General features: G+C 54.2%; 8 protein-coding genes and 1 non-coding gene across 9 annotated transcripts; 4 read left to right on the top strand and 5 right to left on the bottom strand.

Annotated features, from left to right (window-relative positions):
* Positions 1-604: 604 nt before the first annotated feature.
* B0I36DRAFT_346335 (reducing type I polyketide synthase 10) lies at positions 605-9,286 on the bottom strand (the record flags this gene model as incomplete). Its single annotated transcript, XM_046156451.1, has 9 exons — positions 605-916; positions 1,363-3,090; positions 3,222-7,348; positions 7,446-7,882; positions 7,956-8,264; positions 8,338-8,421; positions 8,503-8,668; positions 8,773-8,997; positions 9,244-9,286. The coding sequence occupies 9 exons, from the start codon at positions 9,284-9,286 to the stop codon at positions 605-607; spliced, it is 7,431 nt and encodes a 2,476-aa protein (XP_046017469.1).
* Positions 9,287-10,192: 906 nt separating this feature from the next.
* On the top strand, positions 10,193-11,709 carry B0I36DRAFT_372449 (short chain dehydrogenase; the record flags this gene model as incomplete). The annotated part of the gene is made up of 8 exons (XM_046160116.1): positions 10,193-10,224; positions 10,296-10,348; positions 10,416-10,559; positions 10,763-10,936; positions 11,009-11,081; positions 11,183-11,325; positions 11,440-11,576; positions 11,662-11,709. The coding sequence occupies 8 exons, from the start codon at positions 10,193-10,195 to the stop codon at positions 11,707-11,709; spliced, it is 804 nt and encodes a 267-aa protein (XP_046017468.1).
* A 2,381-nt stretch (positions 11,710-14,090) lies between these two features.
* Positions 14,091-15,245, top strand: B0I36DRAFT_372448 (cytochrome P450; the record flags this gene model as incomplete). The annotated part of the gene is made up of 1 exon (XM_046160115.1): positions 14,091-15,245. The coding sequence occupies one exon, from the start codon at positions 14,091-14,093 to the stop codon at positions 15,243-15,245; it is 1,155 nt and encodes a 384-aa protein (XP_046017467.1).
* A 1,317-nt stretch (positions 15,246-16,562) lies between these two features.
* B0I36DRAFT_346332 (uncharacterized protein) lies at positions 16,563-18,035 on the top strand (the record flags this gene model as incomplete). Its single annotated transcript, XM_046156450.1, has 1 exon — positions 16,563-18,035. One exon carries the CDS (start codon positions 16,563-16,565, stop codon positions 18,033-18,035), a length of 1,473 nt encoding a protein of 490 aa, XP_046017466.1.
* Positions 18,036-18,437: 402 nt separating this feature from the next.
* Positions 18,438-20,055, bottom strand: B0I36DRAFT_403964 (aromatic prenyltransferase; the record flags this gene model as incomplete). The annotated part of the gene is made up of 3 exons (XM_046161765.1): positions 18,438-19,152; positions 19,251-19,804; positions 19,876-20,055. The coding sequence occupies 3 exons, from the start codon at positions 20,053-20,055 to the stop codon at positions 18,525-18,527; spliced, it is 1,362 nt and encodes a 453-aa protein (XP_046017465.1). The 3' UTR covers positions 18,438-18,524.
* Positions 20,056-21,052: 997 nt separating this feature from the next.
* B0I36DRAFT_359920 (uncharacterized protein) lies at positions 21,053-21,943 on the bottom strand (the record flags this gene model as incomplete). Its single annotated transcript, XM_046158212.1, has 3 exons — positions 21,053-21,231; positions 21,366-21,537; positions 21,713-21,943. 3 exons carry the CDS (start codon positions 21,941-21,943, stop codon positions 21,053-21,055), a joined length of 582 nt encoding a protein of 193 aa, XP_046017464.1.
* Positions 21,944-22,817: 874 nt separating this feature from the next.
* B0I36DRAFT_284502 (short-chain dehydrogenase/reductase) lies at positions 22,818-23,996 on the bottom strand (the record flags this gene model as incomplete). The annotated part of the gene is made up of 3 exons (XM_046151566.1): positions 22,818-22,938; positions 23,025-23,294; positions 23,404-23,996. 3 exons carry the CDS (start codon positions 23,994-23,996, stop codon positions 22,818-22,820), a joined length of 984 nt encoding a protein of 327 aa, XP_046017463.1.
* Positions 23,997-24,387: 391 nt separating this feature from the next.
* B0I36DRAFT_237566 (uncharacterized protein) lies at positions 24,388-25,103 on the bottom strand (the record flags this gene model as incomplete). The annotated part of the gene is made up of 2 exons (XM_046149544.1): positions 24,388-24,647; positions 24,752-25,103. Coding segments are annotated over 2 exons (612 nt in total), but the record flags the coding sequence as incomplete, so codon positions are not given.
* An 856-nt stretch (positions 25,104-25,959) lies between these two features.
* On the top strand, positions 25,960-26,030 carry B0I36DRAFT_t37. Its single transcript has one exon. It is a non-coding gene; the product is annotated as a tRNA-Gly (tRNA).
* Positions 26,031-26,522: the final 492 nt, after the last annotated feature.

The raw sequence follows: 26,522 nt of genomic DNA, 5'->3' as shown, positions 1-26,522 counted from the left end.
ATCGGTGCTCGGGAATTGGAACGATTCAGAGAGCAACGGCACCGGTCGGCCGCCCCGCCCTCTCTCCACCTTCATCCCGTGAATAGATGATGCCCTTGTCTGTGTCTGAGAAGAAAAGGGAAAGCTTAACCTGAAGGAACGCGAGACTTATACTACCGGCGCGAACTCCTCGGTTCTATCCTAGCCGCTTTTATGGCTGGCACGAAATGCACAGGTAAACAAGAAAGCCAGATGGTAGTTGCAACTGCTGCAAGCAAAAAGCCCCAAAATGGGGCGATGCCCGGGATGCGGATAGTGAGTCCCCACTAATATTAATGCCCGTACCTGATGAAATAACGGGAAAGGCCCGCAAAGGTAAATACCCGCCATCGCAACGGTAATATGACTTAGACTTCGCGATAAACAAGATCTGAAATTTACGTGATAGTGTTATTGTGATGATTGCGATTAGATTCTGATAACATATGACTATTGATACGCCCACAAAATTGGACATGATGGCCTGCCCGCGACCTGGCAGAAAGGTGGCTCGCAGGGGCACTGTCAGACCAGCTATATGCCCCGTAGCAACAGTCCAACTGAAGAAGCGAGGCGCCTCGCGTTGTTAGGGTCGTCTGGTCTCGGTCGGCCTCATTCTTTGCAGCGATAGACTTGGTGGCCGTGCTGGTCCATTTCGTCGAGGAAGAGGGTCAAGCGACATTTTCTTGGGTAGCGGAGGAGGTGCAGAAGACTTGGATTTGCCGGTATGGGATCTTCCTTGCGGCTTCTGTCGCAGTGTAGCTCCCTCTTCGGCTTCGTCACTGCTTTCGTTGAAAAAGGTGGTAGAATCAGTCGTGGATCCGGCCTCACGCAGATATGGGAAATCTGGAGGAGACTGCTTGGGATTGGCCGCATGACCTCCCCATCTCGCAATTGACTTCAGTCAAGATTGAAATTTGCGGTTCAGGATGGTTCGCCCGAACTGCTGGCCGTAGGTGATTGCGGTTAATTGAGGGCATCAAGGACCGCATGTATTTTGAGGGGCAAAACTTGTTTGAGCCGTGACCTTTCAAAAGCACTGCCGCCTTTCTTTTATGCCAATGCGCCCATGACTGGTCTGGCTGTGACGTGGTGATCATGTTGAAGGGCCCGATGCGAGGATGGGAAAAGTCCAAAACAGGGACACCTCTGTTGACAAACAACATTGGCATGTTTCTCAGTTTAGAGAACCTTCTTCATACTCGCATAACAAGTCCATAACTGCCAGAATTAAATAAAGAAAATCAAAGGACAAACACCCAAACATATGTCTAACCACTGACCCTGGCCTGACCCAAAGGACTCCTAACTCCCACCCCCCTCCCCTCCCCTCTGAGCAATAACCTCGACAGCCAGATCCCGCAGCGACTCGATGGTGCAAGAAGCCCCCAGAAGCAGCACGAGAGGCACGTCGACGCGCATGCTCTTGTAGAACCAGACGCGGAACTCGGCCCCGATCATCGAGTCCATGCCGTATTGCGCGAGCGGCTTCTTCACGTTGACGGCCTCCGTCTTCATGAGGACGAGGTTGCCAAACCGTTTTCGGATGAAAGCCAGCACCGCCTCCGCGAGCGGCTGCCCGGCCTGCACGAGCGCTGCGACTTCGCTTGGGAGATCGCTGGTGCTCTGTTGGCTGCCATTGCTGGTGCTGTTGCCGTTATCGGCGCCGTCGAGCGCGGCGGCTAAAAGCTTGGCTCGCGGGTCTTCCATGGCGGGCTGTGTGCCCTCGAAACCCTTTTTGCGCAGCTCTTTGATCCCATGCGGCTCCATTCCCGTTAGGAGGTGTGCCGCCGCGAGGCCGTCGTATCCGTGCGGGATGGCGAGCGTGGCGCTCGCCGACAACGCGAGATCCGTAAGCTGGACTAGCTCTTCGGCGTCGATGGCCTGGATGCCCTTGCGCACGAGCAGCGCCTCGATCTCGGGGTTGTCGTGGAGATAGCCCACCTCGGAGATCATGCCGAAGCCGACGGCGACGGCGTGGATCTTGTGCTGCGTGCGCAGGTGCCGCGCGAAGAGGTCGAGAAAGTGGTTCCCCGCGCAGTAGTTGGCTTCGGTGGCAGTGCCCACGCTGCCCGACACGGACGATGTCATGAGGAAGAAGTCGAGCGTCGTCGATGACCCGGCTGCTTCGACTTTCTGCAGGCTGTTCAGCAGGTTCCAGGACCCATGGACCTTGGGGTCGATGCCGGTATGCCACGCCTTGTTGGGCATGACGGAAAAGATGGCCTCGCTCAGGCCCATGGCTGCTTGTACGACGCCACCAATGGGGCCGAGATGCTCTGTGGCGGCGGCCATGACGGCGTCCGTGTCGGTGCTGCTGCACACGTCGCCGCGGACGACCTCGCAAGTGGCACCGGCGGCCTCGAGGTCCTCGACCAGCCGTCGTGCCGCCATCTTGTCCGTGCCCGACCGGCCCAGGAATGCAAACTTAGTGGCGCCGCGACTCATCATCCATCGCGACAGGGTGCGGCCTAGCCCACCGAGACAGCCGACCATGACGTACGACTTGCTGCCATCGAACTGACTCGCATACTTCTGAGGCTGCACCTCTATCTCGGCCTCGGGGCGGTCGAGACTGATGGCCACCTTGCCCATACGGTTGCGCGACGAGAAGTACCGGTATGCGTTGGAAATGTCATCAATGGCAAAGACCTTGAGTGGCTGCGGGGAGGTGGTGATGTAACCCTGGCGGTAAAGAGAAAAGACCTGGCCGAGAAGCTGCTTCCAGAGCCGGTGCATGCGCTCGTCGGGCGAGTGGTACAGATGGCTCAGATCGAAAGCCGAAAAGGTCGTGTCTTTGAGGAATGGCTGCATCTCGAGGCGGCCGGAAGCCGTGAGGTCGGCTTTGCCGATCTCGATGAAGCGACCAAACGGCGCGCAACACTGCCAGGTCGCGTGCAGTTGATCCCCAGTCAGCGAGTTGAGCACGACGTCGACGCCACGTCCCGACGTTGCGGCGAGGATGCCGGCCTTGAACGACGTGTCCGTGGAGCGGAAGATGTTGGTTGGCTTCACACCGAAATGCTCGGCGAGAAAGTTCTTTTTCTCATCTGAGGAGACTGTCGTGTAAACCTAATTTTTTCAAAGGGGCTGGTTAGCTGTTGCTTGCTAAATAATGGAGTTTCAGAGTCATTGTGATGTAACTCTTTGTCCGCAATACGGACGGGCTTTGGGAAGGCAGAAAGGAATAAGACAAAACCAACCTCTGCTCCGGCTCTCAGGGCGATCTGAATAGCGGCGATACCCACGCCGCCTGCTCCCGAATGGATCAAGACCGACTCGCCGGCCTGGATATTGGCGCGGTGGTACAGGGCATAGATGGCCGTGGCATACACGAGCGGTAGTGTCGCGGCGACGTCGAAACTCTCGGAGGGCGTGAGTTTATGGCAGGCCCAATGGGGCAGGACCTGGTAGGACCCAAAATAGGACGGCGCCATGGCGACGACGCGATCACCCACCGAGAAGTCAGCCACGTCCGAACCCACCTCGGTGACGGTCCCGGCGCATTCCAGCTGGCACGTGGCATCGGGCGTGTCGACGCGACCGACGAGGACGTAGTAATCCTTGGCATTGATGCCGACCGAGGCGACCTTGATTCGCACCTCTCGGGGCCCTACCATGGACACCCCCGGCGCCGGGCTCGCCTGGCGCTGGAAGTAAATAGAGTCCAGTTGGCCGGCCTGGTGCATCGCGAGTCTGAAGTCGCCAGCATCGACGACTTTGCGCTTGACAGTAGCCAGGCCCTGGCTCGAGCGGAATGCTTCGTTGACCGAGTCGTCGGGCACGAACCGACTGATGTGCACGACATTCTTGTTCTGCACAAACTCGTAATCGGCATCCTTGCTGCTGCTCCTGTTCTGATTTTGCAACAACAGCGCCACCAGTCGCTGTGCGGTCGTCTCAACATGCATGTCTGGCTCGTCAATATCGTACGTGCAGATCTTGAGAGATGGCTGCTCGAGCATGAGAGCTCTCGAAAGACCTCCCATGAGGGCATGGTCGGGTCTCGTGCCTTGCAGGATATCCGCGTGGGTCGTCCAGATCAAGGTTGACGCGTTGTCTGTCATGATTTTGACCTTGTCCATCTCCTCGTCCGAGATGGTCGACAACAGCGGTGAGCGAAGCTCGCAGAGGCTAAACACATTGGTCCCGTTCGGGATTGCGTCCCGCGTGACTTGACTGAGAGTGAGGCGAGGCACCATGCGACCACCCAAGTCTTGGCTGAGAACCGTGGCGAGTGCCTGCCCGAGTTTCGTGTTGGTCTCTCTTTCGACGATGACATAGTTTTGTTCACTCCGGAGCCGCTGCTTCTTCTCCTTTTTCTTCATGCCGTATACCAACGTTGGCGCTCCCTGGGCGGACAGGCTCACAGGGACAGTCTCGAATCCGTGGGAGTCGAGAGTACCGGCACTTGTGCCCGAGCTCGAAAGGAGAGAGATCACGGACGAGTCTTCCGACATCAATCCAGGAAGTGCCCCAAAGATCCGTCCGAGTTGAGCTTCGTCCCGTGTCAAGACGAGGATGAGATCGAAGGCTCCCGTGATAGCCGCGGGGCTCGAGCTCCTCTCTCCTGTCTTGAGATCTACTTCGCCTGTCACGAGCTCCTTTTCAGCATTTAGTTGAGCGGTGTGATAGGTCGCGAGTCGTTTAAAGTCGGTCTGCGACGACAGGAGCTCTAGGATAGCCAGTGTCAGGTCGTGGGATGGGTTGCCCAACTCGAGGATGCGGAGCGTAGGATTCTTGTGGGCAAAGAGATCCAGCAAGGCGCCCGTCTTGAGCAGGTCCGTGTCCGACACGGGCGAATGTGCTTCGTCGGCGAACTTCTGTGCGTAGGCCTGGGCGGCTTCAGGGGCCATGTGCTGACCCAGCCCGTGCACGTCAGGTTTCCAGAGCAATCGAAGGACTGGGTGGCGCGCATCCTCCTCGTCACCCTGCACTGTCGACTCGTAAGGGGAGAGGCGAAGCCCATCGAGACTCGCGGTCACTTCGCCCAACTGGTCGACGAGTTCGGCGTTGGCGTTGTAGTATCCGAAACCGTTGCGTTCCGTCAAAGCATGCATCTGGCAGTCTTGTCCGGATGGAATGGCCGAATGTTTGACGGATACTGACGAGATCCTGGTAGGGACTAGAGCGTTCATGTCTTTAGGTACGCCCTTGGCCGTCGATACAATGGCCACTTGGATTAACGCATCAAGCGTGATGGGGTGGGCTGGGTACGTGGTCGACACATCGCCCGAAGCCGTCAATAAAGGCGCAGCGGCGCTCGCGAATGCGGCGTTCTTCATACGCGGTGTCCGGAACTCCGAGATGGACTGGAAAGTCGGGCCGTAGTTCAAGCCGCTCTTTACGAATCTGTTATACCAGACACGTTTGTGGGTAGCCTCGAGAGCCACCGTCTTTGGCGCTTCGTATTTCGAGACCCGACTGTCCAGGTTGCCGGCGACGTGCACGGCTATGCAACCAGAAGCATGGGTGACGGCCTGGCCGTTGTCATAAGTTGTGATGGAAAAGTCCCACCAAGTATTGGATGCAGTCGCCTTGGTAATGGGAGACTTGTGCAGCGACGTGAATACTTCAACTGGCTGCTCAGCGGAGAGTGGAAGAGCGTTGGTGATGTTGATGTCGGTCATCTCAAACGTCTTGTCTGCCTGCTTGGACTCTCGGCTAGGATCTGTGACCTGAAGTGCGGCTTCCATGGCCATGCAGAGATATCCTGACCCGGGGAAGACGACCGTATCGACAAGCCTGTGGTCCTGAAGCCACGAGACATCGTCCAGCTTCAGCATGTTGCGAAAGATGAAGTCATGCCCGTTGCCACCGGGGACGAGCGAGCCCAGAAGCTCGTGGCGAGGGTATTTTCGTTGACGGTACTCGACACTGGCGCGGCTTTCGTTCCAAAGCGTTGTCTCGCCGTAGTCGAAGCGGTACGGCGGGAGATCTACGACAGCCTTGAGTGGTGTTTGCCGGGCTTTGTCAGCCGAGGGTAATCCGTTGATCTTGGCCCAGTTGACATCAAAACCTCGGAGCCAGAGATTGCCAGCGAATATCATAGCCTGTCTGGCCGAGTCGACGTTGCGCTTGATCGGCCCATCATACTGCAGCTGGGCGCCGGCCTTGGCGAGTGTCTGCTTGATGGGCAGCTCCATTGTTGTGTGCGGACCCAACTCGATGAAGAAGTGCTCCGAAATGGCGTGGACTCGGCTGATTGCGGTTGAAAACTGAACCGGGCTCTGAAGATTGCCGCGCCAGTAGCTGCTGTCAAACCGGGAAGTCTTGACTTCACCCGTGACAGAAGACACGACGACTGGCCCCAGGGGCTGTCTGATAGAGGGACCTAGACCCGGAAGAGCTTGATCGAGCAGGCTTTGATACTCGCTGCCCAGAGCCAGCATGTGATGCGAGTGGTAGGCCTGACCTCCAGTCTTCAATTTCCGTGCGAATGCGTTTTTCTGCTGCAGATGAGCCAATAGTTGATCTACTTGCTGCCCGTCACCGGAGACAGTAACACCATCGGGAGAGTTGACGCAGGCCACACAGACTTTGCCTTGAAGTCCTGCAAGAGAGATTTCGCTGTTGACGGCGGCCTCGGGTAGCCCGATAGCCATCATGCCACCTACCTGGCTGTTCTTCGCGGCACAGTATCCCCGGTAATAGGCGGCAGTGATAGCTTCTGCAGCCGAAAGATGCCCGGCAGCAAACGCTGCGGCTATCTCGCCCGACGAGTGGCCCACTACTGTCGCAGGCATGATATCCCACGACCCCAGCAGACGGACAAGTGCAACCTGAATAGCCGTACAGCAGGGTTGGGATCGCACTGGGTCATGAATAAGGGCTGGATCGCTGTCGAGGATGGCATCTGTCAGTCGCCAGCTGGGCGCATGAGGAAGGTTCTTGAGGACCGTTTCCATCTCGACGATGGTGTTGCGGAAAACAGTAAAATCGGTCAAGAGCTCCCGACACATGCCAGACCACTGGGACCCCTGGCCGGTGAATACAAAGGCGAAGGGCGGCGGGGATACTGTCGCAACAGCACCGGGTGCCGTTACAAAGTTCTCTTGCTTCTTGAATGCCTGTCCAATGTCTTCATTTCTCGAAGCAAGTAGGAATCCACGTTGAGGGAATTTTGTCCTCCGCGTCGCAAGTGTGTGGGCAAGATCATCCAGCTCGGTCTCGCCAAAGTCAAAGCTTGCCAAATCTTGCATTCGTGCTTGTAGAGAGCCTTCAGTGGCCGCTGACAGAGGCAGTATAACAGATGTCTGCGATGGGGCTTCTCTTGGGAGCGCCATTTTGATTGGCGCTTCCTCGAGAATGACATGAGCATTCGCTCCACCTGTATAGAATTCTCTTTGTTAGCCTTTCCTCTGTTTATATTCTCTTCATCGTCCCGTCTGTTCTGTCCTGGCTTTGAGGTATGGAGAAGCACGTACCGTAGCCAAACGAGTTGATGCCAATACGCCGCGTACGAGGCGACTTGTCCGGCCAATCGATGGCCTCGGTGGGAATCTTGAAATTCCGCTCTTTGAGTCTGAGCTTCTCGTTGATGCTCTTCAAGCCATACGTAGGCGCTATCCTGCCGCGCTCAAGAGCCAGGGTTGATTTGATGACGGAGGCGATACCGCTGGCCGCCTCAGAGTGGCCGATGTTACTTTTCACTGAGCCAATGTAAAGAGGGTTGTGCGGCTGGCGCTTGAAGACGCTCGCCAAGCCGTCCAGTTCGATAGCATCTCCGACCTTGGTACCGGTACCATGACATTCAACGAAGGTGATGTCATCTGGGTGAATGCCTCCCTTTTTCATAGCCTTTTCGATAACGGCCGTCTGCCCTGCAGCGCTTGGTAGACTTATACCAGAGGTGTGACCATTGCTGTTTCAGTGTCAGCGTCATTGTTTATTGCTTGTATCCAAGATCCTCCCCGGACATAGATCTGTCTACTCACGCGTTGATGGCAGAGCTGCGGACCACACTACGAATGGGATCCCCATCACGTAGAGCATCCGATAGTCGCTTCACGTAAAGTGCGCCGATGCCTTCACCTCGACCGTACCCGTCTGCGGAACTGTCGAATGTGTGGCACGCCGACGTGGCCGAAAGAACACCGGCCTTCATCGTGGCGATATGCTGCTCGGCAGATTGGATGAGGTTGGCACCGGCCACTATGGCTGCGTCACACTCGCCCCTCTCGAGCGCCGTGCAAGCAGCGTGGAGACAGTAGAGCGAAGAGGAGCAAGCGGTGTCCAGCACGAAGCTAAGGTCAAGTCTGGTGAGCGATGAGGTCCAGAAAGGCTGGAAAACACGCGGCAAGCAGAGAGGTGTCTCACCTGGGACCCATGAGGTTGAAGACATGGCTGATTCGGTTCGCCAGTATCGTTGTACCCAGACCTGTTGCTGAATAGCGACTCAAGCTAGATGGCAGCACAGACGTGGTCAGCCTCAAACAAAGAGGGACAATGCTTTTTTGTGGGTACTCGAAAGTTCCAACATACTAGTCTGGATCGCGCATCTGCATGACCATGTAGTCGAACGTGAAGTTCCCCACATAGCATCCAGTGTTAGACCCCGAAGCCTGGTCTAGTGGGATGCCCGCGTTTTCAAGGCATTCGTAGACCACCTCTAGGAGCTTCCGTTGTTGTGGATCCATGAACGTTGCCTCTAGTCATCATCACAAATAACACCGGCATATCGTTAGCAAACCTTCTTTACCACATCTCCCCTTCCCCATATCTGAACTTTCCGAAATCAGTAGCAGCACTTACCCAGGTTGTTAATGCCAAAGAATGAGTTCTCAAAGTCGCGGATGCTGTCGTCAAGAAAATAGCCTCCCTCCATGTTGATACTCCCCGCACGGTCTTTGCCGTCGGGGTGATAGAAGCCATCGAGGTTGAACCTCGACTGAGGCACGCGACCGTTGGCCGATCTGGCATTCACCAGCAGCTCCCATAAACCTCGAGGGTCGGAAACTTGACCGGGCAACCGGCATCCTGTATGCGCGTGTTGCTTGATGAGTATGAGGTATTTCCCATGAGAATTATTTGAAGCCTTGGAGAAAATGGGCGAGGCCGGGTGTTGGGGCCCGTCAGCCTTAAGGTCATTAACTCCATGAGCGGAAGTGGCCAAGCCACAGATCGCGCCACAGGGCTATGCCAGGGGCAGGTGAGGTTTAGAGGGAATGCAAGGTAGGCTCTTTGAACTCGAAGTGACGTAAGGAGATGAAATTTCTTACGTACCGATACCACAGATTGCAATGGACTCACCAGCAGCAGGAGACATTTCGATGGGTGTAAGCTGCGCAGAGCTTTCCCCTGTCCCGGAATTGTCGCTGTCGTTTACATATGGCGCCATTGTTGTAAAGCTCCGAGAATAGAGTCTTTGATTAGTGTGAAAGGTTGAGACGATTAGTTCCTTCTACTTGGCCCAGACATGAGACAAAGGGCTGGAGAGCAGAACCATATATATCGGCTTTAGGGTCGTTGCCAGATTGTCGCAATTGGTTCTTGAGTTCAGTATATGTGTTATAAGTTATCGTTGCCAATGAAGGTATCGATCTGTAACAGTATAGAAGCGTGCCGATGTAGAGTTAGTTGAGCTATATTTACTATTCCAAAGACAAGTAGACGTGAAGTGAGATTTCAACGGCGATAATACGCAATTGTATCGGTGGCGAGTAATGGATAACGTCCCATCGCCGGGAATGCAGTGTAAGTCGAGTACACCGGTCGGCCATCCGCCCTTTTCGGTACCTAGCATCTAACATTAGGCATGATAAGATCCGAATGAGTGAGTGCCAAATCGGGAGTACTATGTCATACATGGGCAGGGTACGAAAGAATGCTCTTGACAAAGGGTGGGACCCGGTGGCGAACGGCCGACTTTCCGGGCCGTGGGGGCACATCGCCGGAGCTCGGGGATACAGTCACCGACGGCATTGTGCGGGATCAAATCTCCCCAGTCTCTTTTGACATGGCCAGTGCGCATCCTTTCGAAAACCGGAAGAGCAAGAATTCAATGACATAGCCTCTTGAATCCTTCTTTGTTTTTGTCTGGCTTTGGTTTTTGTAACATTACCACGCTCGGTCCATGATTGCGATCCAAAACGTACTTACCCAATCATCGCCCACAAACATAGCAAACCGTAACATACCCAAGCACGTCACAGACATCAGAATAATGGCAACGATGAATAGCAAGCGTTTCGCCTTGATTACAGGGTAAAAGAAATCTCCGGCGCATTATTTCCGCATGCTACTTGTTGTAGTGTATCCAACTTACCGGTTTACAGGTGCGGGAAAGGGGGAATCGGCCACGCGCTCGCCCTCGAGTTCAAGTCACAAGGTAAACGCGTTTACACCTCTCTACAGCATGAAGACAATAGCAAGATAATTCATATCTCAGTCTCTAGGATTCAATGTCTTCGCAACACTTCTCTCACATGAGCCGCGCGAGCACTTGACCGAGGCCGAGATCCACGCTTACGCCTCAGATGTGACCAACGATGAAGATGTCACCACTCTCAAAGAGGCGATAGAGAGCGAGACCAAATCCGGTCTTGACGTCCTAGTGAATTGCGCGTAAGTCGAATGCAGCAGTCTTGCAAGATTCACTTGACGAAGATGTATGATCGGTTGTCATGGCGACTCGACTGACTCTTTTCTCACCAGAGGAATCTGTAAGCTGGACTTCCCTTACCCCAACTTGACGTAAATATCAAATCCTATTTCGAGTACTCAGCTCCTCCGTGAGTAAAAGGCTATACCATGACGGCAATGGATACAGACGTCAGAGAAGTCGAGAGAATGTTCTCGGTCAACGTCTTCGGTCCCATGCGTATGGTTCACGTATTCCATCCGCTACTGATCCGCGCAAAGGGAACCGTCGTGAATATCGGTAGTGTTGGGGGCATTGTTCCTTATGTATACGGCTGTAGGGCGAACCTTTCTTTACCTTCTGTGTCAGGGAAACCCAGGCCGAGCTGACGATAGAATGCGCTGCAAGCTAGTTACAATGCCTCCAAAGCTGCTCTGCATCATTGGGGGAATACCCTACGGGTCGAGATGAAACCCTTTGAGTAAGTGCCTGATCATGTTCGTACTGTTTCGGAGCGGTTCCGTGTCTGGTATTACACACCTTGATCTCGGGTGCGTAACATTGACTCGAAGGTCGACGCAGCGTCAAAGTTGTCAATATCATTTCGGGCGAGGTGGGGACCAACATCCTGAAGCGCGACCAGTCGTCTCTCCGCAAGCTTCCAGAGAACTCGTTTTATCGACCACTAGAAAAGGATTTCGAAAGCCACATCAACAGAATACCAGGTGAGTCGTTAATATCAGCGGGGAGGAAAAGAGAGCAATTGTACACTTGCTTGGTCACACAGTGTCTGCACTGACTATTGTGTACATCACTGCCAGCTAACCCCATTAAAACAGCGACTACCCCTGCGGCTGAATATGCACGATCCGTCGTTGCCGAAGTGATCAAGGCGAACCCAAAAGCCTGGCTCTGGACAGGTGCCCGCGCAGGCGAGGTGCGGTTCTGGAACGCCTTCTTTCCTGTCACGTTTTGGGTAAGTTCCCGGTATTCCACCTCGGGCCGGTAATGTGTCCATCGTCCACCGGCAAATCTATTGTGCTAACGCGGGTCATTTCCAGGATTGGCTTTTCACACGGGAATTCGGCTTGAACAGGCTGAGACAGTGATATTAGCTACCTGCCGACAGTGTTAGAAATTGAGGCTAGTGTGGTATAGTACAATACGCCACGAAGGAACATTGCGCCAGGCCTTCTAGTTCCCACTGTATATAATATCGTAGTGGTCGCGTACACATGGAGTTCCAGACGCTCCTCTCGGGGCTAGCTATAAGTCTGTCACAACCCATTGACATGCCAGAGGAAAGAAGTCTTGTTCTTTTAGATGGCGCGACCCTCTCTATCAAGATGTAAGACCCATAGAAACTGTATGGTGTGCACATCTGTATCGAGGTCGTTACCAGAATGAAATATTAGATATTACCTCTTTGATATGGCTACATTGGATGACCATTCGTTAGGTACCTAGGTACTGTCCCATGTCCCTATATAGTCAGACATCGCCGGCAAAAGAAAACCGCGCAGGTGACGAGCTAATTATCAGGAATTGGGCGGTGTCTGTCACTTCGTCGTCTGTGCTGACCTATGATACTCGGCATGCGCTGAGATCAAACAAAAGCCTTAAGCTGGTACTCACGATTTAATCAATAGAAAGAGTGGGCGAGGTCGCTAGGCGATGATTTCTACACGGCATGCCATAGAATGAGGCTCGGGGAAGACTGCGTTGTTATTGTTCCCGTTCTCTTGATGCCCCAGTGCATTACCAGTCTAGGGCTATAGGCATCTTGGTCCATGAAAAGAATGGCTGAGACTCCTTCGCCCCCAGTCAACGCAGACGGCCCCCTAGAGTGATTATAGCGACACTCAGGAATCCGCGCTCGGCTGCTGCGTCGTTGACTACTATTTTCACCAGGGGTGATACGGTATACGGCGACAGGATCTAACTATAAACGGTCCCGCCCCCGCTAGCTTCGAGCTCGGCTAGCTTGGAGAACATTATCGGACCGCTGGCCATATCGTCAAGGGGCCTCGGCGCCCACCGGGAACTAGCCGATGCTCGTAGGGCTTCCGCTGGCACTAGGGTAGGGTTAGGGGTAACCGATAACAATGACGTTGTGCTGATACGCGAACTCGTACATGTCCGGTATGGGCATAGGCAGCAGCAGAGACGGTGGCATAGGCCGGGATAGGAGCCGAGCATTCCCCACGCCGCCGGAGTTCCGGGGTTCCGGTGTACAGGGTGATACACGTGGGAAGCCCGGCCAATTCGAATCCAGGATCCCCGCCACGAATAACATACAATCTTACGAGGCAAATTTTAGCTGAGGGAAAATAGAATGCCCGAGAAACAGGCTGCTCCATACACGGTGTCGTGTTTGGTCGGGCTAAATCTGTCCGATGCCCGAGGATGTGGAGCCGGTCAAATCCCCGAAATGGTGCGTGCCCGACCAACTCCTATGCGCTTTCGAGAACAAGCGAGAGAAGCGGGTAGGCTGATGAAAACCGAATGCCTCTTTTATCCAGATGGCCATGCTTCCCGTTGTTACCTGTTTCCTGTCTGTGGGGTACTCGGATTGATTCGTCTTTAATCATCATTATTGGGGGTGGTCGCTGGGACAGGGGCTCGGGGCACCTGCAGGGGAACGCTGTAAATTTGCTAGGGAATAGAACGTGCGATTTGAATCTAGGTATTTAAACGCGTCAGACTCTTGCCGACCAATCTGGATCCGCAAGGTACCTAACTATTAAAGTCGCGTTGCTGTTCAGTCAAGTAAGGTAGGCATCACACACAGACTCGTCACCAAGCCCTACGAATCATGGATATCCAAACACCCCCGATAGCGATGGATAATGTCGTTGCTGCAACTCTGAGTCTGCTACTACTGCTTCTGTTCTCGTGTTTAATTGCCTTCCCTGGGGTACTATTCACAAGAAGAAACTCTCTGTCCAAAGTACCCTTGTGGGGGAAACACCTATCGACGAAAAAGCGCCAAGATGCTCTATTTCACAACTCGAAATCTATTTACCTGGCATGCTACAAACAGGTAATGGCCAAGAGCAGTTCTTTTCTTTTTTCCCCTCCTAATATCTTATCGCCTGCGAGGCCATCTGTTCTGATATCTTCTCTCGTGAACAGTTCAAGGATACGCTGGGATTTCGAGTGACTACGGTCGAAGACAGTGAGTAGTCTTCTCCCAAGGCCGGCCATCGCGATCACGCATCATGTACCTGGTGTTGATAACTCTCTCACAGCCGGCGAGAAGTTGCTAGTGTCGGGCAAATATCTCGCAGAGCTGAAAAAAATCCCGTCTACTATTCTCAATTTTGAGGAAGCACACAATGAGGTATTTTGCGAAACCTCCAACGAGCCTAACCATGATGACAGCCAAGAAGGAGTGGGCCATCTCAGAAAGAAGACTACGCTGACCTGAAAATGATAGATCTCGGAGAAGAAGTACACCAATTCTGCGCCTCCAGGCTTCTTCCGGGTGATGCCGAACATCATCAGGACCACCCTGACACCAGCTATCGGTCGTCTCAATCACGCCATGATGGCCGAGGTCGACGCGGCCGTGCTCCGCGAGCTCGGAGAGTGCATCGAATGGACTCCGATTGAAATCTACGGGAAGATCATGCGCATCCTCGCCGTCGCGTCTGGACGCGTGTTCATCGGGCCCGAACTGTGTCACGACGAGCGCTACATCGAGGCCGTGGTCAACTATACTATAGTGCTCAACCAGGCCACTCTAGACATCAAGAAACTCAACCCCTGGCTGAAGCGGTTCCAGGCACACAGGCTTCACTCTGTCATCGCGCTCAAGAAGCTCGAGGACCGGTTCTTGACCTTCATCGCGCCCACCGTCGAAGCCCGTCGCAAAGCCATGACCAGCGGTCAGACGGTTCCTGATGATATGCTCACGTGGCTCATGACGAAAGGTGCCGGCGACGGGATAGAGACTGTAAGGGATATAGGTCTGAACCAACTCGGTCTCACGCACGTCGCCTCATTCGCGACCGGGGCGACGGCCACAAATGTGCTGTATGACCTGGCTTTTCGGCAACAGTACATCAAGCCGCTGCGCGACGAGGTCAGAGAGACCCTTGCTGGGTTTGACGGGAAGCTCACGACCCCGGCCCTGCGGAACCTACAGAAGATGGACAGTGTCATGAAGGAGTCGTTGCGCATGCATCCGCTCGTCTTCTCCACCTTTGAGCGGCGCGCTCTGCAATCCTTCACTCTCTCTGATGGGCATTTCATACCCAAGGGAACCAACCTCGAGATCCCCAACCATGCCATTGCACGGGATCCTGAGATATTTCCCGATCCTGACGCCTTTAAGCCCTGGCGGTTCTACGAGATGGGTGAGAAAAACACAGAGAAGAACGGCGGCGGCACATCGCACCAGTTCGTCTCGGTGTCGACAGAGCTCGGTTCCTTTGGCTATGGCCGCGACGCGTGTCCGGGACGGTTCTACGCCGCCGACGAGCTCAAAATGATCTTGGCGCGGATCCTGATGGCGTACGACGTGCGGATGGTCGATGGCGAGACGGAGCGGTACCCTAATCTCGACTTCGGAGGGGTTTGTATCCCCGACCCGACCCGCAAGCTGCTTTTCAAGCGGGTTGTCGACTCTCCTACTCGTTAGATACCTTTGGCCTGAAAGACGGCGATGATGATCATATATTCATTTATTCAGCGCAGTGGTCTGTCCTATTTGGGGAGGGATTTGAGAATAAAGAACATTAAATACTCAGGCACCCATGTTGTTTCTCAATTTGAGAGGCATTATATCTATCCGACCTATAACTCTTGAGACGAAGTATCCGCTAAGCCCTATGCGACTTAAGGTATGATATCAGTGCCTACTATCTGTTGTAAAAGGATTATGTACGTACCTATCTGTAGGGCGGCAGTTTGTAAGAGTAGGAAGAATAATGGCCTCTCCCTTCATCCAATCACACGCCCATTATCCCGATGTAGTAGTACATAGTTCGCGCACCAGAGTGGAGCAAACGTTACCTGCATATAGCCAGTATCTCCTACCAATGAAGGCCAAAGCAGCGCAACGGCCAACATCCCGTCACTGCCGCCAAGTGCGGGCGGCCGCGGCCAAGACGGCCTCGACGGTGGCGATGACGACGACTAATGGCCAGTCGTGCCTAACAGGGCACTCTGCTGCAGTTCGGAGCCCCACCGAACCACAGCGCCACCCTAGACGATACACTTACAGTCGCCAACAAGTTCCACGGAATCAACGCACCCTCACGACGCAGCAGCCTCTTCTGGCGTGAAAATGGCCAAGCGCGGCAGGATCAACACCCATGAGGCTCGGCATTTATGCTCGACCAATGGGCGGCCGCGTTGCAATCTTTTTGGCTCAATGCCGAGGAGTGAATACAGGGCGCGGAACGGGCCTTTAGTCTGGGCTGACCACAGCGCGAATCACAACTGGAACCGGCAGGTACGGCGGGATGACTGCAGATACGGCAGGATGACTGCAGATTCTTTGAGATGACTGCAGATGTGTCCCTCTTCTTCTCTTGGTGTTGTATGTTTCATCGAGTCGTTAATTTTCTCAAATTACCTAAAGGTGGATTAGACATTAGGTAAGTACTTGAAGAATGGAGAGAAAGCGGGGGAGCGTCGAGGCGGGGACAGGGGCAAAGGAATTGCGGCTCTTCGGCACAGTCAGCACTGCAGGATGCATCACCACTCGGCACGGTTTTGATGTCACTCTGGCACATTTGGCTTAATGGTACTTCTGAGATTAGGTAGAGGCAGATTTGTAGCTTGGTCAAAAGGCCATCCCCTGCAACAACACCTTGATGTCCGTTAATCCGTATATTCCTTGGGCTGCTTTTGTTGTTGATGTACGAAAGACCTACATGGTCTTGATCAGCACGCAAATTGCAGTATCGCAAAATAGAAATCAGCCATATCGAAGCCCAGCTCATGTCCAGCCATGATGGAAGATGCTATACACTGGACCGCGAAGCAATATCAAGGGGGTTCCAAGTACCGAGCGTCCTGCGACAGCTGTAACGAGGCCAAGGTCAGGTGCAGCCAGGACAAGCCTACTTGCAGCCGGTGTCAGAAATCCCAGCGCACGTGTGTATACGGTCTATCTCGTCGCTCGCACAAGTCGGCAGCTCGTCCAGGTGCTTCAGCTCCACCTTCGTCTCAACAAGAGAAACGACGGGATTCGGAGCAACAACAACAAAAACGAGTGAGCAGTCCCCTAAGATGCGATACCACTACGCCAACAACGACAGCAACATCTTCATCGTCGACACAAACGATGGCGACGACTGCAACTGAAAATCCCAGTACCACACATTCGACGCCGTTGGGAGGCATCATGTCGTCCTCCGGATTTCCGGACTTGGGGTTTGACTCGACTTTCTTCACGGGCACGTCTTCTCTACTAGACACATTGCTTCAAAATGGAGGGGGAATTGGCTCAGACTTGATGACGACAAGTGGGGGCCAAGAGTTCTCAGACCTCGGCCTTGACTTTACCGTGGGCGACCAGACCGTGGCGGACATGGACGATCTATGGGATGGGTCGACGCCCATGTCCACTACAATCTCGGCAACCGCTGGAGGGTCCTCTTCTTCTTCGTTCTTGGCCCACGGCAGCTCCGTTGCTCCCGTGGCAGCATCGGCATCAGCATTATCCTCGTCCTCATTTTCCACCAGCTCCTCTTCAACGCGTACTTCAAGGTTCATCACCAAGTTGGCATCGACGATGCCCCCTCTGTGCGCTCAGGGATACCCGCTCGACGTCCAGCTCTCGAACCTCAAGGCTGCCATTGGCTTTGCCGAAGAGGGTCTCGGCCTGGGCCTGGGTCTGGGCCCAGATCATTCGGACTGGGATGACGCAATGCCGCTCATGTTCAGCACGCTTCTGTGCAGTATAATCAAGGGGTTTGAGAACTCACTCGACAAGCTGGATGCTGCCGTCACGGGGGGAGAAGGGTCAGGTGAAACCAGCGGCAGTGGCAGCAGCAGTAGCAGTAGCGATATCATGGGTAGTACTACCAGCTCGATCCACAGGCGCGCACTCTCCAGCGCCAGCATCAACAGCAACACCATAGCAACAACTCCCTCGTCATCGCCCACGGCGAGGCAACAACAGCAACAGCCGCAGTTCAGCTGGGGCGCGCTAAGCATCGACGACGACAACGAGCTCGCGCTGCTCAAGCGGCACATGTGGCTCGTCCAGTTCCGGCGCGTCGACGCCGTGCTGCAGGGCCTCGAGGCGCGCATCAAGGGCATGAAGCACGAGCAGATGGACCAGGCGACGGCCCAGAAGATTCTCGCATCCAATCAAACCCACATGTGGCTCAAGCAACGTGCGCAGCTCGTGCGGAACAAGTTCCATGCTGGCTGTACTGCTGCGAGTGCCGCTGCGGGTGAAGGTGCCTTTCGGTGATATGATCGGTTGACTCGGGAGGGAGGCTCGGCGCCGCATCAGCCCACATGTAGTATAGTATGAAAAAGTACATAAGAGACCTGGAGGTCTGCACTAGTTCCGGTTGGTGGCTTCTACTGGTTTTTTCGAGTAGACTTCTAGATAGATTACATAAGAGAACCTTCTTGCGGCTCATACTGCAGGGGTCGCGAAAAGAGAAATACGAGGTGCTTCATTGGCCACCTCAGATTGCGCCAAGCTACACTTGAAAATCTAGTGTTGTTGTGCCTCTCTGCGTCGTGGCGCCAACCCGTCTTGACCTATGGTTCGTGTCGAGAGTGCCCTATTAGTGACCAATAAGGTGTAGGTACAGTCAAACAGACATGAATGGAGAGACTGCACGGAAAGTGTTATGTAATGGGATCCTGGGCTGCGTTTCACTGTCGACGACTCTGTATACGTTGGTTGCTTGAGGAAAAGAGCAGGAAACGTGTATATACATGAGGAACTCTATCGGCTATCGCTGCGTCTTCTCGTCTTACGCTGTCGCGCCTGAGCGGTCTTGGAAGGATCAACTGCCTCGGCGCCAAGATACGACGTGATGTCGAGCTCGCCATCCTTTGTGATGAGACAGCTGATGAATATATGCGCGCCCTTGCCATCATGAAGCTGGCGATGCCGGTTCAGCTGCTTAAGCACGCCGAGGTACTCGGCATTATACTGCCCGCGACCACGCTTCTCCATCCAGCCCATGAGACCCTCGGCCAGCGCGGCGTCGTCGGGGCCGTACCCGCGGACAGGGGTGTAGAACTTGACGTCCGGAAGCGACCGGCCAGGCGCGATGTCGAAGTAGTAGACATAGTTGTGCAGCACTTCCGGCAGCTGGCCAAAGTTGTCCTTGGTGCCGTCCGTGTAGTGCGCCGCGGTGAACGGCGTGTCCTGGTCTTCGGGGTGGGCCTCGTCGATGCCGGAGACGGCGCAGATGAGAGACCTCAGCTCCTGCAAGTGAGCCTCGTCTACGGGCTTCTTACCGCCCAGCGTCATGATACTGCGCACCGACGCGAAGCTGTTGCGCGGCCCCAGGAAGTAGAGCTTGAGCCGGGATTTGGATGGCTCGACATTGTCCACGGCGAGCATACTTAGGGGGCGAAAGGGTTAGCGTTAATGCGTCAAGTCAACATGTTCTAGTTCAGGTCGAAGGCACAGATCATATGGACATTGATTTTGTTTGCTTACAAGGGAGTGAGTTGCTGGCCCTCGGGGTCATTGGTGAGATATTCGAACAGCGCCTCGCGCGCCTTGTTGCCAGGGTCGATCTGGGCAAAAGATTCCTCCCACTGCGCGAGGGTAAGACCCTTGGCACTGACCGAGGTGCCAAGGCGGCGGGGTAGAAAATACGTCTTGACGCTGAAGCCCTTGTCAAGCCATTCGGGCGCAACGAAGATGGTGCTCGAGAAACGGTCTCCACGCGCAGCCTCGTCGGCGTACTTGCCGCGGTCATGGTCGAATAGCGTGGCCAAGAAATGGTTGGTCCAGGTAAGATCGACGGTCGGCACGGCATCCTTCAGACGGTACAGCAGCTCGATGGACGCATCCTGGTTGAGCGGGTCTCGCGGCCGACCGGCGTACTTGCCGATGGCCTCGATGCAGTACCGCACGTCGGGCCTCGAGTCGGCAGCGGACGTGTTCCACTTCCACGAGTACTCGAGGGGCGACCCCTCATTGCCCAAGAGGCAGTTCCATGCAGGGGGCCCATTGCGGCCGCTAGGGGACGGGCCGAGGTAGGGGACCTGCGTGCTGAAGAATGAGCTCGAGAAACAAACGATGACGTAACAATGTAACAATGACTAGCTGCCCTTACGATATAGTGGTAGTGAAAGAGGAGGGCATCGTACTGCGCCTCAACTGGATACCCAGCGGCATGCATCATGTGCGCAACGTGGGGGCCAGTCAGCTTCCACCAGTACTCGACATTTTGGTCCTCGCTGGGGGGCAGCCACCGCGAAACAGCATCCCATACGCTGCTCTTCTTCCCGTTCATCACAATCTCTTGTGCGGCTGGCATGATGCGTGGTTCGTGAGAAAGAAAAAAGTCAAGGATCCCCATGTAGTAGAAAGTACAAGCAACCAACTCACTTGTATTATAATTGTAGGTGGCGAGTCTGACTGTAGTGGGTCCAAACGTTCTAAAATACCACTTGGCGAGCTTCTAGGCGTCGGGGATTCGGGGAATCGGCCATAGGGTGACATACTAGGACGCTGCTTGGCAGTGACCACTCGGGAATGTCGCCGTATCGTAATAGGTAAGAGTAGAGACCGCCGGCCGCAGGATACCGGTCTGCCGTTACAGTCAGACCTCGTTAACGCGAAAGCCGATCATCTACACCGGCACATTGCCAACACAACCCGGAGTCTGAGTGGCCAGTACCCCCAAAGATGTCCGACCAGGGTGGTGCCATCATCGCGCTGTGGTGGCGAGAATAGCAATGAGAACCTGCTTCTTTGAGATCGTCGGTAATGAGTGCAGGCATGCTGGCCTTTGGTGGTTGTTACTCGGGCACTTCGTCAACAGCCTATACCCTTCTTGACTCCTGAGCATCCAATTGAGAAGTTCAGACGACGGTCGTTTCAAAAATCAAGACCGGCTGATACGTCTCTTGACCTGCTTGTGCCTGTCTACTTGAAATTCCGACTTGAGTAACTTTATAGGCATGAACAATGCGATTTTGGTTAATCGATCTAGATGTCAAGGTGTGAAGAAGTTGATTGGTTAGACACCTCCTGTTTAACCGTCTATGGCCACTACTACATGTATAGATGCTCTGTAGTGTGTCGTTTTAATCTGAATCACAACGTTATCTGAATAATATTCGTTCACAGGCAATTTCAACCTCATGATAACTCTTTCTTTCTTCCGCAATCTAGGTTTTCTATTTCGTGTCCTATCTGTTCCATTCAACAATAGGCGCCGACCGACAGCAAGCATCCCAACGACTGCGATATGCGGGCTCTAAGATACCTACCTAAGTAAAGTACCCCTACGCATCTTTCCCATAATGCTGCGCATGAACGTAGTCCTTCTTCATGTCTCCCAGATATTCGTCAATCGTCTCACCATTCACTTTGAGGGGCTTCACGTCCAGCAGAATGAAGACCATGCGCCCCGGCTTCTCCTCGTCCAGGTTCTTCCACTTGTGCATGCAGCCGCGATTGACGCCTGCGTGTTTCTTCAGGTCAGTCTTCGGCCGGGTCTCATGTGGCGCAAAGTCAGGGTGCACATTCGTGGTGGTTTGTTGTGAGGTGGCAGCTGGGCAGATGGGTAGTGAGGTTGACGGATTTGATATGACCTACTCATGTCGCCCGGGAGCATCACCTTCTGCTCCCCACTGTCCAGGGTGAGCAGGAACTTGCCCTCGATGACAACGCCATAGTCGATTGACATGGCACGGTGGATGGGAGACTCCAGGCCGGGCGTGAAGTCAATCAGACGGACGCAGCTGCCGTTGGGAACGTGGATGGGAGGCTAAATGAGAGAGATGGTCCTTGCTTAGCCCATGTCTTCCTCTAACTTCCCACCTACTACCGCCGCACTCTTCATGGAATAACACTTTCTACAAAAGAGTATCCAGGTGATAATTCCGACTAGATAGAGAGCGAACGGAGTGCAACCAACAAGTTTTGAATGAATAATTACTCACCTCATTCGCGCGGGCGAAAGCGATGTCCTTCTCGTCGTTCATATCTACGGGGCAGTCGCGGGTACTGTAGATGATGTTGGCGGCGGCTCCACCGTCGACAAGCAGCCGGTGATGATCGCCTTCATCGTCGGCCACGAACACGCCTAGGCCATCCTTGTTGTGGCTCGTGATGAGGCGGTGGATGGGACGGAGGCCCTCGGCGGGGAACTTGGTGAGTGTTTTCTGAACCATTTTGAAGTCAAAGTAGAGTAGTCAGGCTTGAAAGTGACGGGATCAAAGAGCTGAATCACTTGCTTTGCAGCCCTTATCTATCACCTCTTATTTTCTTTCTCTCTTCCCCTCTTTTCTCTGTGCGCTGTGTATTGCCGCGTACTCATGCATGTCCTTCGTTTTCATTCCCCCTTGTCACTCTGTCGGAGGTTGTTCAGATACGATAACCAATCATCGCAATATGCGGCGATCCTTTCTGATGATGCTCTCGTCGACCAACCGACGGCAATGAGCCTCGAGAGTCCACTAGGCTTTCGGGCACATGGACACGATTAGACGGGGATAGGCACGGGGATGACCGTGGGCGGCAATTTACAGTTCCCCAGTTGGGATAGCGTCCCCGCATTCCCCCCTTACCCATGACGGGTCGCTACTGTATCTCGTCCAGTGGACAATCTAGGTCATTTGGCGACCGCTTCGGAATTCCCGGTCGCTTCTTTCCCGCATCCTAGATGCCCGGTAAATCCGGCGTCGGAAATCTTGCCGCCTTGCGAGATCGGAATGGCATGACGATCCGCTTGTTCATTTCACTTAGTGGATTTCGGTTTTCTGTCTGCAGCAAAGATGATGCCCGTCTCTTTACTTGTTGGTTTCGCTCCGACCAGATCCATCGCTGGACTTGTAAGAATCGAGTAGCAGTCGCGGATTACTGGACAAAGTTATCGTGAATGGTAAGTGCCACGGAAGATATCATCATTGGGGGCACAATTGTGGTGTAATTCACAGAACACGATCGGGTTCGATTTCCCCCACCCCCCCTTGAATCATAACAGTAGTGTACGTGGTATTGCCATTCGAAGATTTCCAGCTTCTCTATCTCCTCTGCTCTCGCTTGCTATGAGCGAAGAGACACGATAGTCTCTCCTCTCCGTCCCAGAACGTCGAGTAAATCTTGCCACAGCCTCCTGCCAGACTCACGCCCTTCAGCACTTCGCACATAGGGTGAAAGAGCCGAACTAAGGAAAGACTTCAGTGTCAGCCGAGATGTATGAAACTGTAAGTTGCGGAGAAACAGGCTAGTGAGAGAAGGGGTCGGACGAACTCGTCAACAAGCGCATCGTTGAGATACCGCCCGTGGCTCTCCTCATTCGGGACGATGGCAGCCACGAGCGTGCGACCGCCGACCTCGGCCGTCCGGGCGGTCGCTCTCATGAGCAAGTCGAGCACGAAACGGGTGGGCCCTGTTATGTCGTCAATGAGACCCGAGTCGCAGTAGCCGGGCGTCAGAGAGTTCAAGATGACTTCGGAGCTCTTGAGTTTGGCTGCTAATTCTCGGACGAGCAGGACCTGCATCAGTTTTGAGATCATGTAGCTTTGGAGAATTATGTTTCTGTCAGTATTAAAAGCAGTGTATGTTCATTTTGTATGCACTGAGGCTTGCATGGAAGCCTGAGGAAAGAGTGGGACATGATGCGACCGACCGTTTTTGCATGCTCGCCGTCTTCTCGACGCTGAGGATATCGAACAGATTATCCTTTTCCTTCCACGCCGGCAGGGGAAACATGACATGGCGATCAGACGACACGACGCTGATCCGAGAGGGTGAGTTGTGTGCCCTCGCCGAAGACCTTAGGGTCGGGAGCAATAAGAGCGCGAGATGGAAGGTGTTGATGACGTTGACAGTTAGGTGGCTCTCGAACCCATCGGCTTTGGCAAAAGAATTGGTATAGATGCCGGCATTCAAGATCACGGCGTCGAGCCTGTCTAGACTACCCATGCGCTGGGCGAAGGCCGCGACGGAGGCATGCGATGCCATGTCTAGCTCCTGTACTGTCACTGATCCGGCGGCACGCATCGTAGATGCCTCGAGTTCGCGCGCGGCATCTTGCCCCTTGGTCGTTGATCGAACGGCCAAGATGACGCGCTTGGCATTGAGCCGGAGTAGATGGCGAGCCGCTTCGAGCCCGATGCCTCTGTTGGCCCCTGTGACAATGATGGTCTGCTCGCTGAAGTTGGACGTCGGAAGGGGAGGTGTGATGAACAACTGAGAATGCAGAAAGGATAAAGCTGACATTGCGTGACACTAGAAATCATGCACGATAACGGGGAGCTTGAAAAGGTCTCGCTTAGGCCTATTGGAAGTAACAAATTGACAGCTCATCGCATGCGTGTAGCTCCGTAGCCTCTTATAGTGTAGCCGGGGGCCGACCGGTGATCGGGCATGTGATTCTATTGGCTTAGCGCGGAGATGCTGTGTAGGCATCATCGGGCGCGAAGGCCGGCCCATGCCTCTCTCTTTAGGCTAAAGATCACTACTCTAAGCTAGCCTAGACAGCCGGGGCACTGAAGCTCCTTGCTTGATACGCCCCATGTGAGGTCTTTGAATTTCCATGCAGAGGGGCTTCACTGTCTTCCGATACACGAATGGCCTTCGGGCTTCATATGCTGCCTACCTTGCAGTATACTTAGCAAGTCTGTACCTGCAGCGTCAAGCCACCGTCGACAATCCAGCCAACGCCCGTGACGTAACTCGCACCCGGGCTGGTCATGAACAGTATGACGTCTGCGATCTCTTCTGGCGATGCGATCCGGCGCATCGGGATGACAGAGCTCATCATAGCGGGTAGCTTCGGGTTGCCGTCCATGGCTTCCTGCACCATGGGTGTCCTCGTCCAGCCGGGACAAATGGCTACCACCCGGATGTCGTGCTGCGCTAGATCTAGAGCTGTAGACAAACGGCCTGGTCTCAGCGTTGATGATGCGATAACAGCATCACGAAGAGATTCATCCACACATGAACGGGATATCTAGTAAACGGGGTTTGCCTACCTGCATTCTTGGTGAGACCGATGACGGCATGTTTGGTCGTCACATAAGGAGTCACGTCTGGAGTGGCCATGTAAGAGTTGGCGGACCCCAAGTTCAGAATGACGCCGCGGCCCACGGACCGTTCCGATCCCCTGATGGTCATGGTCGCGATGCTCTGTTTTTTCATGACCGCCGCGACGGCCTGGATGCAGTTGACGGTGCCGATAATGTTGACCTGCCAGAACCGGCTCATCTCGACTGCATCCACTTGGTCGACCGGGCGATGCTCCCTGATGCCAATGCCGGCGCTATTGACGAGGTAGTCGATGCGTCCGAAGCGCTCCTCGGCCATCGCGACCACGCTCGACACGCTGGACGCGTCGGTCACGTCAACGGCCACTGGAATTGCCTCGAACTCGGCATGTGTGGCGAGCGTCTTGGCTTCGTTGGCTGTGGCCAATGCAGCGTCGAAATTGAGGTCTGCGACTATTACGCCACGGACGCCTTCGGCTGCATACCCAAGAGCAGAAGCCTTGCCAATGCCACTGCCTAATCCGCGCTTGTCAGGGCGTCTGGGACCAAATAACCTCGGGGGGTGAGGTTGATGAATACATGAATGAACGTGGCTTGATGTGCTTAGAAGGCGGGAGCTTCGTCAGGCCTTTACTCTACTCACCGGCACCTGTGACCAAGGCGACCCCGCCAATCTGGAAAGTCATTTTTCTAGGGAATAACAGGTATCAACAATGGATAATAAGTACGAAGACAAGCTGTACCGCACGGGCGTAAGTAAGTCCTCGGCGAGCGAAGGCAAAAGTCCATGAATCCTGTCTCTTTCACTTCTGAGGGTTATCTTATGCTATTACTGCTACTTTCCAACCATTGTTGCCATGGACTACATCATTCACCAATGTTTTACGGGCAGCAAGCAAGCTCGCCGTGCCCTAGTTACCGGCGCGGCGAAGTAAGAGATCCATCGGGGCGATGCTGATGGCTGTGGATCCCGGGTCCCCGATCCTCAGGCGCGGGGAATTGCCGCTCGTAGCTAGGCGTTCCCGAAGCTTGCGTCAATGCCGATGCCGATGCTGAGATCTGATGCAGCCCGCAGCGTCGTAATTGAGCTCAGCATTCAGAGCAATGAGCGGGATGAGATTTACAATATGCTTCATGCAGGAAACGTTGAATCATATATTGACATAACAGTCACCTCTCCCAACCAATCAGAAGAAGCATCAGTGGTTTAGTGGTAAAATCCATCGTTGCCATCGATGGGCCCCGTGTTCGATTCACGGCTGATGCATTTGCAACCACAGCTCGCGAGCGACTTTCTTTTTTGAGATTCTCTTCCACTGAGATGTGTTCCCTGGTGCACCTTTTCTTTTGCTACTCTCGCAGCGCTGCAGGAAGCTCGGAAGAGGATTCCTTGTGTCTAGCTTAGGCTCTCGATAACGCCAGTAGCCTTCGCGTCCATGGACACATCTTGCTGCGTTTACCACAAGTTCACGTTGACGAGACACTCAATTGCGGACTGCGACGACGCTGGTTGTTTGACTGGTATCACATGATAGTGGCACCGTTCTGCCAGCGAGGATCCCCGTCTTGCCAGCACGCCGCAGCATGGTGATATGGACCGTCATCTACCAGATGTTCACGATGGTAAGCTTTACTCCGTCCAACATGGCGCGAATGACGTACTAGGCAGCCAACCTCTACCTTTCGACTTCAGCGATCGTTCCAGGTATCTTCTTTCAATACAGCCACGCGCAACTACTCAAGGTGATATGTTTTCATC

The sequence above is a fragment of the Microdochium trichocladiopsis genome (assembly GCF_020744255.1).
Source record: "Microdochium trichocladiopsis strain MPI-CAGE-CH-0230 chromosome Unknown B0I36scaffold_2, whole genome shotgun sequence".
In the NCBI taxonomy this organism is placed as follows: domain Eukaryota; kingdom Fungi; phylum Ascomycota; class Sordariomycetes; order Xylariales; family Microdochiaceae; genus Microdochium; species Microdochium trichocladiopsis.
Note: the sequence above shows the minus strand (reverse complement) of the source record. Positions and strands in the feature narration are given on the sequence as shown.